This window comes from Astatotilapia calliptera, chromosome 6 (genome assembly GCF_900246225.1).
Source record: "Astatotilapia calliptera chromosome 6, fAstCal1.2, whole genome shotgun sequence".
Classification (NCBI taxonomy): Eukaryota; Metazoa; Chordata; class Actinopteri; order Cichliformes; family Cichlidae; genus Astatotilapia; species Astatotilapia calliptera.
Window position 1 is genome coordinate 35726832 of NC_039307.1, and position 18498 is coordinate 35745329.

General features: G+C 40.9%; 1 protein-coding gene across 6 annotated transcripts in view; it reads right to left on the minus strand.

Moving 5' to 3' along the window:
• Positions 1-18246, minus strand: part of hoga1 (4-hydroxy-2-oxoglutarate aldolase 1) — a 75992-nt gene extending 57746 nt beyond the window's left edge. For 2 of the 6 annotated variants that reach the window (XM_026171947.1, XM_026171948.1), the window contains exons 1-5: positions 16303-16835; positions 14026-14154; positions 12534-12661; positions 11414-11548; positions 290-386 (exon numbers count right to left, since the gene is read on the minus strand). In XM_026171947.1, the coding sequence (XP_026027732.1) occupies positions 290-386; positions 11414-11548; positions 12534-12661; positions 14026-14154; positions 16303-16516 (703 nt within the window). In that variant the 5' untranslated portion in view covers positions 16517-16835. Of the gene's footprint in view, positions 1-289; positions 387-11413; positions 11549-12533; positions 12662-14025; positions 14155-16302; positions 16868-17373; positions 17438-17669; positions 17720-18188 lie in introns of those variants that run through there. The other 4 variants (XM_026171946.1, XM_026171945.1, XM_026171943.1 and 1 more) reach the window with 4 other exon arrangements.
• Between the last annotated feature and the right edge of the window lie 252 nt (positions 18247-18498).

Here is an 18498-nt window from a genome sequence, read left to right on the forward strand (position 1 = left end):
TTTACCGACATACCAATAATCTGATATAGCAACAGTCCTAAAAAGAAAAAAAACACATATAGAGTAAGTCTAAGTGGCCTGAGATGTAGTCAAATCCTGCCAGAAAGCAGAGATGATCTTTTATCAGAAACAAATATTCATAAATGATTATTATTATTAGTGTTTTTACACTTGTTCTTGTGGAAAAAGGAACCTAAAATCCACTTTTTTCCTATATTTTCACTTTAACAAGTAAATGGTGCCAGTGCATCTCTGTGAGGAACAGCAGTCCTTGTATTAGATTTCTTACCCACACAATAGGCTGCCATTAAAAACCCAGCCGAGCCCGCTAAAACCTGGAAATCCTGCGCCTTGGTTTTATGGACAATCAGGCCGATCCGTGTGATCTGCAGAACAAGTTAAAAAAAAAATAAACAGAAGGGGAAGAGGAAGTAAAAATCAGAATGGTTTCATTGTTATCACTCCTCTTTTTGCAGCAGGACTAATATCGGTTATAGTTTCTTAATCCCAGGGGAGGCTGTCACAAGAGACGACAAACCCAACATCTCACAGGGGTAAACAAATCGCTTGAATTGAGAGAAGCACAGTCTCTACACATGGTCGAGGTTTTTAGAGGAGGGGATCGCTGAAGATCCAAAACAGAAGGGGGAGGAGAAGGAGAGAGAGGGAAACAGACAAGTTCCAAGTGAGAATTAAAAAAGAGGAATGAACTTCAAAAGATGGGAAGCAGAAGGAGGCGGAGGATGGGAGAAGCTCATGAATAACTGCTGAGCTCCCCATTTTGTTTCGCCTCTTTTAATTCTCTTTTGTCAATCCAGATATGAAGTGCAGAATCCAAATAACCTGAAGTGTTCAAAGGGAGCATTAGACAACTCTGTGGTTGCTCTGTGCATGAAGCTGAACGCTCCACAGGGAAAACCCACACCCTCCATCCGTGTTACCAAGGAGCTTCTATTTTTAACCAGAGACTGCCAATCAGTTTCTCCATATTATTAATTTCAAACAAGAGGACTGCAGTTGATCAGTCAGTCAGGCAGGCTGCAGGAGCCCCTGCTGGCCTCCTGAAGGCTCGGGCACTCTGGCTATTTAGAGGCAGGTCCTCAATGGAAAAGCAAAATTGCTGCAAGGCTGCAGTCTGCCCTAAAACACAGTCATTTTCTTTTCTTTTCTTTTAACCCTTCTTATTATTGTCATTAGCCTATGATCTAACACGAGGGCATGGGGAGATTTAACCCTCTGCAGTATGAGCTGTACAGGTGGCTGATCTGCTGGAGCTTTTGTTAAAGGTTCAGGTCTTACCTTATTAATGTCAGAAATCTCTATGCCTGTCACTTTGTTTGTTTTCCCCTAGCTTAACAACTGCTCATTGTTTATTCAGCTCATTTTGCTGGGGAACTTATTAAATGTGGTGCAGAGCTCAATGTTGTTTGGGTTCATATCCATGAATCTGATTGAAAATAACAGAAAAAAGTCTCTTTAATATAGTCAAAATAGTCATGCTTTTTCTATATTTTATTTGATAGAAATATCAACATGTAGAGATTTTCAGACGTTCTTCTGAGGAAAAAGAAAAAAAAAACTGTGTTCACAAGCTATTAGTCATGCCGACAGCATAGATGGCTTCTTTTAGCTGTTCAAAAGGGCAAATACTTTCACTTGCAAAATGTTTGAGAGTTTTCATGCACACACTGCTTTCTTCAATGTTTCAATCTGCTTTGAATCTGGGCTTCGAATCAGCCATTCCATAACCCTCAATTTACTTGCTTTGAGCCATTCCTTGGTGGTGTTTCTATTGTGCTCAGGATCGTTATGTGGTTGAAAGAGTGACTTCTGGTTCGACTTCAACTTTCACACAGATAACTTCACATTTTAGTAAGCGTCTTTGACAGAATGCATAATATATGCTTAAATCAGTGGCTACAAGCTGGCATGAGTTTCTTCTCATCCTCATAAAATCTGTTCCTGTCGATTAAACAGTTCTATCTTTAACAGTCCATTCAAAGCATATTGCTTGAAAAAGCCTCAGACTAGCAGAGCTTTGCTCTGATGTTCTTTTTGGATAGCAAAGACTTTTTCTGGTATGCTTCACACGCAGGTCAAACTTGTGCAGTCTCTTTCTGATTGCAGATATATGAACTTTGACATCTCTTCCAGTCGTTGCCTGCAGACGCCTTAACACAATTTGAAGGTTTCTGGAGATTTTTTTTTTTTTTGCATCAAACACTCTACTCTTGGGCTGACTTTGCCGCTAATTTCATCTGAAAATTATGTCAATTGTAGATAATTTTATGCTTTATTTCAGATCATTCAGAAATCTTTTAAACCTGGATCAGACTAAAAAATATCCATAGCCTTTTATTCTGAAGGCCTTCGAGCTCTCATAAGATCTGAACATGATGACAGAACAGCTTTCAATAACAAAGTCAAGATCATACATGTCAGATCTTTGAATGAAGCAGCTCACCCCATACCCTGTGCCGATTAACACTTGGCTCTTAATCTCGTACCTGTGATTCTCACTGAATGGATTTACAGGTGTTATAAAAGCGCCCTTTTTCTGTTTTTTTATCAACATGGAAATGACTATGAAATATGAGGTCATATATTGTATATCAGCTTTATATGAAGACATTTTTTTTTTTAAACACAATCAAATATGTTCTTGGTCAGTTATGTAAAAAAATCAAATAAACTAATGTACTAGGATGTACTTATGTACTTTATGTATAAAAATGTTTTCAATTTATTTTGATATATATATATTGCAAACATTGGACTACTTTACAGCTCATTTTATAGCATTTTTTGATTTAACCTTTTATTATGAAATTAATTATGTTTCTTCTTTATAATGGGTGTAAAAAAACTATGTATAGATATAGCCTATATATATGTGTAGTTTTAATGTCAGAGACCCTGATTGATATCTTTGATTACCTGGCATGGCAGATGCAAAAAGCCGCTTTATCAGAGGAAAGAGAAAAAGAAAGAAAAGAGAGTAATAGGAGTTAGGACAGATCAAGGGTTAATCTGGTACAAGTACATACTCCAGGGGTGTCAAACTCAAATACACAGTGGGCCAAAATTCAAAACTGGAACAAAGTCGCGGGCTAACGTTAATATTTATTGAAATATATTTATTTCTCTAGATATCAGAATGAATCTTTTCTTATGGACTTAAACATGTTTTGCTGAAAAACTGAATATGGAACAAGCAAAGCTTAATACTAAAAATATATATATATTAGCTGTATAATACCAGTAGGCCAGCTCTAATAGTAATTTGGTATGGCTTCGCGGACCAAATGTAATTAGGCTGCGGGCCAGAGTTTGACACCTATGAAATACTCAGTGAAGAGATCTTTAGGCTTAAAGGGGCTTCATAACAGAAAGCTAGCTTTATGTTTACTCCATCAGTAAGACTTATCTGCTTGTTAACCAACTTAGCATCATCATACAGCCACAGCATACCACAGGAATACATCTCTGAGGTTCTTTCAATTTTGCATTGGCTTATAAAATAGAAATTCAATTCAATTCTATCTTCTTTTTTTTTTTTATACAGCACCAAATCACAACAACAGTCACCTCAAGGCACTTTATATCGTAAGGTAGACCCTACAATAATACATACAGGGAGAAACCCAACAATCAAATGACCCCCTATGAGCAAGCACTTTGGCGACAGTGGGAAGGAAAAACTCCCTTTTAACAGGAAGAAACCTCAGGCAGAACCAGGCTCAGGGAGGGGCGGGGCCATCTGCTGGGACCAGTTGGGGTGAGAGAAAATACTGCTAGCATTAGCCATGTTGCTAACTATTGATAGGTACTTGTCAAAGCCTGAAAATAATTTGTGGTCTAACAAACTAAAGAAGAAACAGCCACAATCAAATACTGATGTCTAAATTTTGTTTCCAAAAGAAAAAGAAGAGTATAAAAGTTAAGCACACCAAGTGGATGCGCCCATGTGCAGCAAGAGGGATGTAGAACGAATAGAAAATACTGAAAATACTCATGTAAACGGAGAACACAATCATGGATACAGTAGAACCCCGACATACGAAATTAATTCGTAAATTGAAAATTTTCGTAAGCTGAAGCATCCATCGTGCCTTTTGAGTGAACGATAGGCTATAGGCTAATTTCTAACTGCAACAACAATACGTCGTTCAAGTGGAACAGCGAAGCGCAAGTACGAAAGCCAAGGGGGTTGTCACATGATTCGGAAGGCATTCTGGGCATTGTAGGCATTCTGGGCTCAGCCAATCAGAGCCAGAGGATTTTGTTACACGGGCATTTTGCCGTAACACGGGCAGAAATATTGCCGTTAAGTCCCTTCGTAACTTGAACTTTTCGTTAAATGGGGTTCCACTGTACTTCTTTCAAACCCCATCTTTGTAAAATAAGGACTGTAAGAACGTAATATGTACAGAAAGATTAAGGCATCGAAAGATTGAATTTTAATAATACCTATAGGTGGTAAACATAGCTGTGTGTTCTGTGTCCATCGTTACAACGTAGATTTGCCACTAAAGCACAATTCATGTCAAGTTGAAGTTATCACTTATCTGCGTCAGTTATATTGTTACACCCCGGCCTAGGCAACCGGGGTGCAACGTAGAAAAACAAAGATAAGGAAAATAAAACCACGAAGGCTCTCCACCAAAATCCCAAAACGAAGGTGTCTCAAACGAAAGTATTAACAAACCCATTCACAACTATTTACAACAGACTATTTATTTACAACAAAAACACCAAACTATTTACAACACGGGGGAGATCGCGACCATGACATACTGAAACACAAGGCTTAAATACATAGAAGGAGCAATCAGGGAATGGACCACAGGAGGGAAACACAGCTGGGGCAAATTAGACCTGACGAGACAAGGAAACGTAAACTGAACACACTAAGATAACACAGACTTTCAAAGTAAAGCAGGAAATACATGACAGTCACGCAAAAAAACAAAAAACTGACAACACCGAAACGTAACATTTCCCCCCCACCCAAAAATCAAACATGTAACCCCAAGTGAAAAGTTTGATTCAGACAAACGAAGGCTGAAGCGAAGGCAGACGAAGCTGATGAAGGCTGGAGCGGTCCCACTGACCCTCCAGCAGACGACGAAGGCTGGAGCGGTCCCACGGACCCTCCAGCGAAGGCGGATGAAGGCTGGAGCGGTCCCACGGACCCTCAAGCAGACGACGAAGGCTGAGGCGGTCCCTCGGACCCCCCAGCGAAGGCAAATGAAGACTGAAGCGGTCCCACGGACCCTCCAGCGGAGGCAGATGAAACTGATGGAGGCTGGAGCGGTCCCCCTGACCCTCCAGCAGACCACGAAGGCTGGAGTGGTCCCACGGACCCTCCAACGAAGGCGGATGAAGGCTGGAGCGGTCCCCGGGCCCTCCAGCGAAGACAGAAGGCCGAAGCTGTCCCTTCTTCGGACCCTCCAGCAGACGACAAAGGCTGGGGCAGTCCCCGGACCCCCCAGCGAAGGCAATCCCGGGACCTCTCGCACCCCAAGCGAGAATCATACGCCTAGACCAATTGAAAAAGAAGCCCTCTCTCTCTCTATTGCTTGCTCTACAGCATTTCGAGGTCTATGTCGGTTCCAGTTCAGCACCTGTCATTGTTTACACAGACCACAACCCCCTCGTGTTTTTGACCCGAATGCAAAATTCTAACCAAAGGCTCATGAGATGGTCCCTCTTAGTACAAGATTTCAATCTGGAGATCCATCACAAAAAAGGGACAGAGAATGTACTGGCAGATGCGCTGTCTCGTGGTTTTCGGAACCCCTAAGCGCCAAACATCTTTAGGGGAGATGTTTGGTCTTGGGAAGGGGGGTGTTATGGCCCTGTCCATAATCTGTTTTGGTGGCTGTTGTTGTCTGTGCCTTTAAGTCTTTGCAGGTCCCGGAGTGGATGAGCTGACGGCTGCTGATTGGTCCCCTGGCCATGTGCTCTTCATTCAAATCCCTCACCAGCAGTTGTCCCGGGGCAGCCACTGACAGCAGCAGCAGACCTGACCCTGGCCTCCAAAACCTGAGACTTTTGTGCGACTTTTTTGGAGTTTTGTATATAGTGTGTACATTAGTTTTCATTGTAAATAGCCTTGTAAATAGCACTGCAACAGAAGGGGTGAGCTGCCTTATTGTTTTTCCTTGCACTGTTTTCTCCTGTTTATTTCAGTTAGGGAGTTAGGTGTAGCGCTTGTCTTTTGTTTGATATTTGATTTCACATAGGGTTGTAGATAACACCTCCTCCTGACTTAGCTTGTTTTGTTTGTTATTTTGGCCTTTGTTCACCCCGGAGCTTCATTTTTGCAGTGCAGAAAAATAAATCACGATTCACTAAGAAATTGGTTTCCCTTTGTGTATGGTTTTGGGGACCAGGGCGGGGCAATTCTTTCAAACTTGTGTTGCGTTCCTGTACCCCTAGACTGGGGCGTAACATAAAGTTGAAGTTATCGCTTATCTGCGTCAGTTATATACATTTAAACAAAGAAGAGCTTTTTTTAAAATTTAAATTTTTACTCTTTTTTTCTTTCTTTAACGGTATCAGATTCATCTCAAGCTAAGAAGCTACTTCCTATCCCGAAGTGCACCCCCTTTGATTTATCAGCAATCACATGGTCACAAGGACTCAAGCAACTTTGATTGAATTTTAATGTAGAAACTTTGTGACTATCATCAGCTTTAAAGTTAAAGCTGTTGACGGTTCTATCTTAAATGTATTAAAAAAAACCATTAAACCCTCATCACATCCAGTTGTTACTTTTCTGACAGTACATAGTTTGAATTTCAGTGACAGCATGGCAAGATTCCATTTCAATCCATTAAACGTTTTTATAACTACAGATGAAAAGATTTGTTACGTCTCATTATGTCTTATTTGAGTGTCCATGGCTTCTTAAGACGTGACTTTAATTGCCTCCAACTCTCTCTTACTGGGATAAATAATAATATTGTTGTTTTAATTACTCCACTTAGAGGAGATAATTGTTTGGACTGCGCAGACAGGTTTGTCGTGCCAAGATAGCAATGACATCATACTGCTCAGTAGATTCACACATTTTGCGTGCACAGGAGACACACAGACTCTTAGTAAAACACCCACTGTGTAGGCAGAAGGAATCAGATTAAAGAAGATGAAGTAAGATGAAATGAAACCTTAATAATGCCAGTGAGGGGATATGTGAAAGCAGTAAATAACTTAAGTACATGACAAGAATAACAGAAACTCTTCGAAAGAGTCGAGTGCCTTTTCAAACATTTAAATCAGATTTCAGATTGGCAATCAGGAAAGACTGTGAAATGTCTTAAGCAGGATTGAATTGGGCATCTGTGACTGAACAAACAAGCTACTAAACTACTAGATGTACTGAAACCTCGGGTTTTACCTTCAACATATTGTATTTATTTTCTTCCATCCTTCTCAGATCTGCTGTCAGTCATCAGCATCACTACATCTGCTTGAAAATGCAATTGCTGCAATCAAGCTGCTTCTAAAATAGAACTGAAAGAAAGTAATTAAAGAGCAATGATTTTATTCACTAATGACATCTCCAGGCCAAGTCTAAGAGCGCCTTTGAAGTAATACTTCACTCTAAAGGTTTGTTTGTGTTACGAAACACTTACTGCCAGTATGTTTATGTAGAAATCTTGGATACTTGTGCTTTATTTATTAGTTTACATAGTTTCGAGTTTCTGCTACTTACACTAGCATACACTATTGTTATAACAAATATACAGGACTGCTTTCTTCCATTTGTGCAATATCTCTGAAATTCTGTCTATCCTGTCTCAGAGTGACACTGAAAAACTAGTTCATGCATTTATTACTTCTCAATCCTCATGTGAATGCAGTGTTAAAATCCTGCTTTTTCCAACTGAGGCAACTGTCAAAGGTCAAGTCTCTTCTAGCCAAACTCAACCTTGAAACATTAATACATGAGTTTATAGCTTCTCGTCTCGATTACTATCATGCACCTTTCATCGTAATCAGCTAGTGCAAAAAACATCACTGCTAATTTTTTTATCTGGCACAAGCAAGTGAGAGCACATCACTCCAATTTTAGCGTCCCTTCACTAGATTCCAATTTGTTTATGAATTCAGTTTAAAATCCTTTTATTTGTCTTTAAGTCTCTTAATGGTTGTGCCCCATTAGATCAGTCCGAGCTGGAGCACCTTTACGTCCCGCCTCGTTCTCTCAGGTCAGCAGACCAGATGCTTTTGCTTATTCCAAAGACGGAACGTAAACTCAGAGATGACAGGGTTTTTGCAGTTGTGGCTCCAAAATTGTGGAATGATTTTCCACTGCATGTGAAGCATGCTCCTTCGCTCACCGTTTTTGAAATCTCATTTAAATACACACTTTTACTCCCTGGCCTTCGACCCAGTGTGAGATGTCTATGTTACATTTATGTACTCGTTTCTTGTTTAACTTCAACAGCTCTTTTGTTTTTCTACATCTTTTACCTTCTGTCATGTGTTTGTCTTTTATATTTTGTGTTATTGTACAGCACATTGGTCAGCCCTGTTATTGTTTTAAAAGTGCCTTATAAATAAAGTGCTATGGTATGGTACTGAACTGTACCCTGAACCACTCTGTAGTTATCCTGCTATAGGCTCAGACTGCTGGGATTATGCCCTGAGCACCTCTCCTCCCCTCTCCTCTATTTACTCCCCATGTGTAAATGTACCACTACTGCATGCCATCAACTTATGTGTACTTTCTCCTCTAGTTTGCACCATTTGCAGAGTTAATTGTTTTTGTGAAGTGGTGCTATAGAAATAAAAGGGATCTAACTGAACAAGTTCTGTTATATTTCAAAGCAAAATATTGTATATTTCACTCAGCTACATGATGTATGTGTTTTGCTGTGATGAGTGCATTCCTGTTAATCTTGTTTATACCCAGGAGGACAGTGTTTGTCTGTCACTCACTCACACACACACACACACACACACACACACACACACACACACACACACACACACACACACACACACACACACACACACACACACACACACACACACACACACACACACACACACACACAATAAACATTCTTGCCAACGGTTTCACAGTCATCTTCTAATCTGCAGGTGGTCACTACATCAAATGATACACAGCAATGTGGGAAGAGAAGACTGCAGGGAAATAAAGCTGTAATAAAAAGATGGAGTGGTAAAAAGGGGTTTGGATACTTCTTCTTCTCTTGGCTGAGAATAGAAATAGCATAATTTTGATTTTCTATAAAAAAAATGCAATGAGGTTCCTTTAAGCTGGTCGCTTTAGTTACCATTTAGTTTGCAGGTTAAAATTGTTGATGTGAAACATACCATAAAGTCAGTATGATGCATTGGCATGGCTCATATTAGCCATCTGCCAAGCTAGTATCAGCTAATATCAGTATAAATCTTTTAAATGCCTCATGCATTTAAATTGAAAAACTAAAGAACAGACATGAGAAACACACTTTCAGAGATGCCGATACTGCATATTTTGCCCACAAGAGGGCACTCTGCAACATTCTTGTTAGCTAGACACGTGTTTGAAAACATAACAAACATAACAGTCAGCTGAGGTTAGCAGAATCAACCAAAGCATTAAATAACTAAACCTAAAATTTCTTATACATTTGTTTAACTTTTATGTGTCTGAAAGAAAAAGGAGTACTGGACATTATATCAGAATATGAGATTTTTAAATAGGCAAATGTCAGGCAGTGATGTTAGAAATGCTTTATCAGTCAGGCTCAGCCTGGTTTTCATTCACAGATTTGTGATATACACACTTCACACCTGTTAGTTTATGCAGTTTCAGCCATTGTTCATTTTCAAGGAACAACCAAGAGACCTCTGTGTATTTCACTTTATATCAAACAAATTTGTCAGATGTAGCTTCTGAAAACTGACTTATGACACTTACTGTGGCTTTTTAGACATATATACTTTTTAGTATATATGTCTAAAAAGCCACATTATAAACACATTATAAATTATTAAATAAAAATTTAATAATTTATTTATAGCAGCATCTCATCTTGGATGTTGACTTGACCTTTTTCAGTGCAGCTACGCCGTAAATGTTGCAATTTACTTGCAGGCGTCTTATGCAATGATAAAGTTAGATTGCACACAACTTAACGTTTAGGTGGGTAAAAATGTTTCAGCCAGACATTGTCCTGCATACGTTTTAAGGTAGGTAATGACAGAATTATATACGGGCAATTTTAGACCCATCAGAGATGATTGTGCAGTGACTCAAATTTCCATTATAAATCCCTCCACATCAGTCAAGTGGACACACCTTTGGGGGGGGGGGGGGGGGGGGGGGGGGGGGGTTGGGAGAAACTGTCCCCTCCCTGTAAACCCTGGTCAAATTCTCTTTGAACACAAAATACAGAGGTTTAATGAGCTGAAACAATCTGTGCCAAATAACAAGAGCTGGCTCATGCATGCTCAGCAAATGTGTTTGTCTCTCAAGTTCTAAAAAATCTTTCTCCAACTTGTCTGCTTCCCTGAATCTGACCCATCACCCCTTGTTTTCTGTGTTTGTCCTCATCACGCCTACAACTGAGCAGGGCTGCTCTGTACTTGAACTACACCCACACTCCAGTCTCCCAGCGAGTGGACAAACATGTTATTTCCCAAATCAGAAATCCATTTGCAACTTCTTGCAAACACTTCCCACACAGACAAAACGGTATTAAGAGCTCGACAAGAGCAAACTGTCCTTTTTTTTCCCAGACGCGTAACCCTGCAATCAACCCTGCGGGATAAAACTACACACGCTTTAGTTTTAGGTTCTTCAGGAGTCTCCACTCTTTTCTCTTCTCTTTGCAGCAGTTAGATTACTGAAAAACAACAGGAACACCGTGCGCTGTCTGATTGCATAGTTGCACAAAATGCAAACTTTTTTCCACTTTGTTTGATTTTTCTGTCCAGATAAAATGCAGAGGATGGAAAAGAAAAACAAAAGTCAGATTAGTGCTGGTGAGGTCACTGGGGTTTAGGTGGTGTGGCTTACATCCTTTTCGACTGGAAATCACGACACTAGTTCTTGAAAGAAGCTTTTCTCCTCGCCAGTTTCACTCACTTTCCTGGCCAGGTAAAATGTGGCCTGGCTAAATCAATTTTATTCCCGACTTTTCAGAGTCTCATCTCATGAGATGTTGTCTGGTTCCGTCAGTTTATTATCAAGTATAATCTTGTAAAAGGAATTCAAATCAAATTACATGGAGATCTGTGGCTCTGCTAGATCAAGCAGCGTTGGAGTGGCTGCTTGACATACGCAGAGATACTGTTTCACTTGCATTGCGCTGATCGATTTCTTCATGACTCACAGACTACACTGAGAGAAAAAAAGAAGAAAAGCTTAAGTTTAAGTGTTTCTTACATCTCCCCCACTGTCTTTAACACCTAGGATGTTTGGGTGCTGAGAAAGCTCCACCACAGCGTCCAGTGGCAGCTCCAGCCCCGTGTTTGCCGGCACGCTGTAGAGAACCACCGGCACCGGGCTGCTGTCCGCCAGCTGCAATAGAGAAAAAACAGAGGTGAGACCTCAAATAAAACACCTGTTGAAGGTTCCCAAACTTTCCCTGTCTTTTCTTCATTTACAGTGACTCGGATCAGGCTCAGACTATAAGAAGACAAATCCTGGTGGCCTGGCTGGCTGACATTCAACTATGTGCAACTATTAAAACTGCGATGGGCAAATAATGATCGCGAATCGTGGAAGCAACAGTGAGCAGGTACTGCAGTCAGAACTGCAGACCACCACACATAATCAATTAAACATTGTCTAGAGTGCAGTGTTGATACAGCTTCTGCCATGTTTGCATGCATGGAAAGATTCCTGAAAATGAAAACAGCTGGCTCTAATTATTCTGTGATAATCAGCACAGGTCCGATCACAAGTCTGAGGGTGAAAAACAAAGACACTTTATTCCTTGTTATCAAACTCCGGTTGGACTAGCAGCAAAATGAAAGAACACTCACACTAAAACTTCCTCCCACGTGGTGCTCATTTAATCTTCTTCTTTCATTATCTTCTAAAAACCCTTTTTGTACTCGTAAATCTAACTGACGTCGAGCTCAGCAAAGCGTAGATAATATATATATATAATGCAATATTTAAACCCAAAGGGCCGTACTGCTTTGTTGTAATAAACAGACATGCTTTACTTGAGAAGTGGAGAAATATTATTCTAATAGATTTTTTTAAACACAGAAGCTCCTCATAGAGAATTCTTAGAGTAACTCTGAAATCTGCATAATTTTCAGAATTAATAAGCACACACATTTATATAGTTGTTTTGACACACATGATCACATGGAAATATAATGAATTTTTGTTTTTGTATTCATCTCTGTTGCATCTTTTACCCTCCTCTGAGAGTGCTGCGGCACCTCGCTTTGGGAAGCACTGATTGTTCAGCCTTTTTTTTTTAAAAACACCAAATCAAGGCCTAACCCCAAATTTGCGTGGCACTCTGTTTTCGTGTGTTTGCGCTGACCTTTGTGAAGTGATGGATCAGTGCCCGGCTGTCCATCTTCCCCTTGTAGAAGCAGGGTGTTACCACAAGCACAGCGTCGGCTCCGGCTGCTGCCATCTTCTGCGTGAGCTGGATCGTGGCTCTGGTGGCTGAACAGGAAAAGGAGGAAAGGAAACAACTTCAACACAGACTTTCACTTTTGACTAATTTAATCAAGCAGAATCGCTAGATTCATGAACTGTGCTCTGCAATAGTTACATTTACATTATATTACCCCACCCCTCAGTCCACAGAATAATTGTCTGGCACGAAACTGGTCCATGACACAAAAAGCTCGGGGAGCACTGGAATAACCCGTTTTGTCTTTGCTTGCAGTATTTTATAGAAGCTTGACTGGGACAGTTCACGTAGTAAATGTGCCTGCAGAGTGTAACTGTAACATCTGATGTAAACACTGATTAGCCACAGCTGACAAACCACCTGCCAAATATCGTTTAGTTTACCCCTCTTGGCACCAAACCAGTGAAGGTATGAACGTGAGATCTCTGAGGATGTCCTGAGGCACTTGGATCCTGCGCATGCTTTGGGTCCTGTGGGTTGCAGGGTTCCTTGAGTCACTCCTGAGCAAACTGTCCCAGCCCATCGTACAGTAACCCCAGCTTTAATGTTGTTATGTTTGTATGTTACATTGTTTAATGTTGTGGCTGATCATATGTGAAGTAAGTGATGGAAAAAAGAAACCAGGAAGTTTTTACACAAGGAACGTAGGAAGGCTATGGAAGTAGAAGTTAATGCAGACTCTCGTCTCTCTGAGTGTTTATTATACGTTACAGAATGAACAGCCTATCAAACTCTTACAGACTCCATTTGACTCCAATTATCAGTCCATCAAGACCGGTGACACTGCTGCCTCTATAATAAGCTTCGAATCGCAGTCATTAAAATCCAGAATGGAAAACATAATGAGTCAATTTAAACTTTTAGCACTCGTCGTACAAAACTCTGTATTATTCACAAAATATTTCACTTGTACCGTTTCTTCTCCCTGAACGTGCGCAGATCAGAATGAAATTACACTCGATTAACAAAAAAAAATTTCTACATGTTTTTTTTTATCATTTTGTGCCTTTCACAAAGAGCGTTTTCTGCAAAAATAATTAACTCTATTCACTTAGAAGAGGTCAGAGTTTAACTAGTTTAACAATTTTTTTAATGTTTTCCATTATAAATGCTACAATTTTCCATTTCAGTGGTCGCGATGCATTTGAGGGGCTTTGTTCACTGTATAAGCAAAGTTTGGAGAAGATAACCACACAGTGCGATCATTCTCTGTAATGAGCTTCAGTTCAGTGTCACTAATTGTTTTCTAAAAATGAAACTTCTTTTAACTGAATTGTGAATTATTTTAACAAAACATGAAGCTGGCTAATTATTGTGTTTACTTAATATTGTTTATCACTGAACCCTCCACTGTAAAGTTAAAGCCTGAGCTCAAAGAAGCTGAGAGACTTACATTCACAGCCTGATCCGGCTATCAGCAGCCTTCCCGCCGGCAGTGATTGTTTGACCGTCCTCACCACCTCCACCCGCTCCTCCACCGTCAGATAAGGATACTCACCATTGGAGCCCTGAACCACCAGGCCTGTAACAAGAAAACACATGGTTTTTTATACTTGAGGTGTTTTTTGGGGGAAGGGGTTAGCTCTGTAAAGAAGCTTATATGATCTCAAAATGTATCAGCCATTTCTAGATGACCCACAGCTCCCTAAAAAACCCTAAAAATGTCAGACTTTTAACTGTGTTTGTCAGACTTTACACCCTTCTCATTTACAAAGACATTTGAAATCCTGCATACTTCAACAAAGTAAAAAAATAAACTGTTGTTAATATTCCTTTAAATAACAGAAAAGTTCCTCTTTTCTCCTAAGTTCACTAATCCACACAGAACTGTGTCTATAAAACAGTTTCAGAATTATGTTCCCTGATGTAAAACTGGGACAATTTTGAGTACCTCGTCATCTCCAAACATATTATTATAAAAACACTTCGGGAATGTTGAGAAATGTCTGGGACAACACTGAAAATGAATACTCGACCCCGTGATCTCTGGGGCCTCATTAAAAACATTCTGTCATGGAAGTCACTGCACGGGCCCAGGAACACTTCCAGAAATCACGCGTGCACAGTTTGCTGTTCCATCCACAAATGGAGATTAAAGCTCAATCATGCAAAGAAGAACCCACATGTGAGCATGATCCAGAAACACAGCCGTATTCTCTCTGAGTCAGAGCTAATTTAAAAAGGACTGAGGCAAGGTTAAAACAACAAAGTATTCGGTGGTCACACGAATCAAAATTCTTTTTGGAAAACACGGATGCCACATCCTCTGCACTAAAGAAGAGCGGGACCATGAGGCTTATTATCTGTGCTCAGTTCAAAAGCCTGAATCTCTGAAGGTTTGGGAATGCATCAGCGCTTATGGAATTCACAGCTTGCACTTCTGAAAAGACGCCATCCCTGCTGAAAGGCATGTACAGGTTTTAGAGCAACACATGCTCCCATCCACATGAAGAAGGCCTTGCATATTTCAGCAATACAATGCTAAACAGCATACTGCAGCACCACAGCACGGCTGGGTGCTGACGTGCCCTGCCTGCAGTCCACACTTTCCACCGATTGAAAACATTTGGCATGAAATGAAAAATATGACAAAGAAGACCCCAGATTGTGGTTCTGCCAGAATCTTCTATCAGCCAAGAATGTGACAACATTCACCTGCAAAATTTGAGCAGCTGCTCTCCTCAGCTGGCCGACATCTACAGACGGTAGTTAAAAGCAGAGTGGATGCTACGCAGCGGTAAACAGGGCCACGTGCCCACTTTTTTTTAGATGTGTTGCAGCCATCAAATTCAAGATGAGTTCATATTTTTCTTAAACTGGTATATTTTCTCAGTTTAAACACTTTGTTTTCTGTGTTGTATGTGAATAAAATATACGTTTATTTATTTTATTAAGAAAATCATCCAGCTATTATTTACATTTTACAAACTAATCCAACTTTTTTCTGGAATTGGGGTTGTATCCTCTCTTTCCTCTGTGCCAACATTAGAGCGAGCAGCCTCTTGTCTTATTGCCCAAGTAATAACTGACATGTAGGGCAGATAGAGAAGCTCTCGGCTTCTGTCTGTCAGACATAATATCAGTATTATATTATATATTATATATTATAATATATAATATTATATAAAAAACATAATATCAGTATTATATATATAATATTATATAAAAAACAATATCAGTATTATGTGTAGGTTTGCTATTTGCCAATTTCATTATAATTAATTATCATTTAATTATTGATAAAATAAATGTTCTGGTCAATGAAGAATAATCATGTAGAACGATCATTTAGTGAACAACAGTAACATGTTGTGGAAGCAGAAGTGCAAATATTTCCTGCTGTGGACGGAAAGTAAAACTCAGGAGCAGGTAACGAGCACCAGGGGGCGACAAATCCAAATCAGGCCCTTTACGTTTTTGCCTCAGTGCTGAACTTTGTCCTGTGTGTCTCGTCCCTAAGCAAATACAGACATTATCCATGGATGTCAGACTGCGGCGCATGCAGCAGTGCAAACAGTATGCAGCTGGTGTTTTACGCTCCAAGCTCAACTATGGCTTCATAATGTTCTGAGCTGTGTAAATAAAATCGACCTTATGCGCATCAATGACCTCTTTGTTATTCACACAACTGTTTTTGATAACTTTGACTTTTGCGTGCCTCGGGCCTGACCTTTAAATGGGATCTTGGCGTATTTCTGCAGGTTTTCCTCCAGTTTCTGATAGTCTACATCCTCCTTGGCGGTGAACGGGGTGGCAATAGGCGGATAAATCCCGCTGAGGTCCAGCCTGGCAGCTGTTGTGTGGCTCTGGGTTCGTTTCCATGCTCTGTGGTGAGCTACCCTGCACAGGTAGTTCAGACTTCTCCAAGCCCGGACGCACTGCATTTGTAATTCGGACACAGAGTGACTGGGGTGCTCGCTGGCGGTGTGCTGGGACTCTGTGCAGCTGCTGCAACCGAGAACAGTTAATCACTAACCTGCTTCTTCAAATATTGACCACAAATAAGTAATTTCTAAATCCCCAATCTCAACCCTAAACACCTCTATCTCACAACAGTGGGACACCTAAATTGCGTAAAACGGTTTTGTGATAATTTTACAACAACGTCCACATGACTGAAACCATTAACTACTTTAGAATCAGTTTTAAAAGAACGGTAACACGATTTACATGGACTCTCGCGGAAGTTCAATACACAGCCACTGATCCACAGCTCAGCCCAGGATCAATAAGGGATCATCAACCACAAGCAAGTTTTGAAATAAACGCAAAAGGGTAATTACGACCGATCATGTTGTGGCCAAGAAAATAAATAAACAAATAAATTAAAGTAAATTAAAAAAAGAAAAGAAAAAAATAATAGTCTTTTAAACTTTTATTTCAATATTTCTTGTGGAAGGCTGACAGTTGTGGCCTGTGTAATCCCTTTAGTATGATGCATAAGAGGGGAAACATAAACATGCTTACAGAAAGATGCTTATTTGATACTTTTACCGAAACTGGGATTTAGATGTTTTTGTCAAACATTAACTGGTTAAAACTGACAATCGTTTAACCCTTGTGTGGTGGTCGTATTTTTGTTACTCAGCCAGTGTTCATGGGTCTGGTGGACCCGCTAGAGTTTTGGCTTTCCAAATTAACACTATCAAACAATTTTATGTTAAATTACTCAACAGATGTTTACTTCATCCCAATTACAAGCCATATGAACAGCAAACATGATTAATTTTTTTCCCTTTACCTTTGTTAGATCACATTTATGAATGAATGTGCCGGTCTCATTGGTCGAGACCGGCAGATTTTGCAGAGTCAGAATCACCCCCAAGATGGCGCCAGTATGTTCGGCTCGCCGTCACTCCTCCTCCTGTTTTTTGTTTGCTGTTCTTTGCCTTAACTGTGGAAATCAACTCGCTCCGGACTTATGACCGGCAAACTCTCTTTATTATTCGAGACTCAGCAGTGTCAGCACCTTTGTCCTCTGTCTTTGATGGACAAACAAGCGGTGTGCCTCCACTGTTCGATGGTATTCCACCTTACCTACGTCGCACCTGGTTCCTCCCTCCCAAGCTACACCGGAAAAAACGTTGGAGAAGACGAGGGAAGCGAAGTGGTCTCCTGGCTCGCACAAAGGCATTTCTATCACTCTCCTGCCTGGCTGATCCTCCCCTCGCTCAGATGGGTTTCTGCTACGGTGAGGGGCTCACTCCAGCCCAGAGGACCCTGGGTGAAAACCGTCTCTCAAACTCCGCCTGCTGTTGCTCCGGCTTTACCGGTAGGCCCGCTTCTTGGCCCGCGCCTCCCTCGGTCATCTGGCTCACTCCTCGCCATGCCGGCGGCGGCGTTCTCCTCTGGTAGGCGACTCTCTGCCATCTCCGGCCCACGCCTGGTGTTTGCTCCCTTCCTGCGTGACTCTCCGGGTCCGTCGCTCGCTGTTTCCGTTCCGGGTCCTCGGTCATCGGCTCTCCTACAGCCACGGATCCGCAGATTTGGTGCTATAAACTCTAACCTACGCCCACTCACCCGCATATCAACCCCGATGACAGCTACTGATCTCACCTTATCTATGGCTTTGATCAACACTCGATCCCTCTCCAATAAGACGTTTCTGCTCAAGGATTTTTTCTCTTCTTACGACTTGGATTTTATGTTCCTGACGGAGACCTGGTTACGCGCTGGTGAGACTGTGGCTTTCTCTGAGCTTCTTCCTCCAGGCTGTTGTTTTTTAAACACTCCCAGGTCCTCTGGCAAAGGCGGAGGCCTCGCCTGTGTTTTTAAATCTGTTTATGACTGCCATCAGATTTCTTTTTCCTCTTTTTCCAGCTTTGAACTACAGCTTTTTAAACTAAACTCATCCACTCCGTTACTG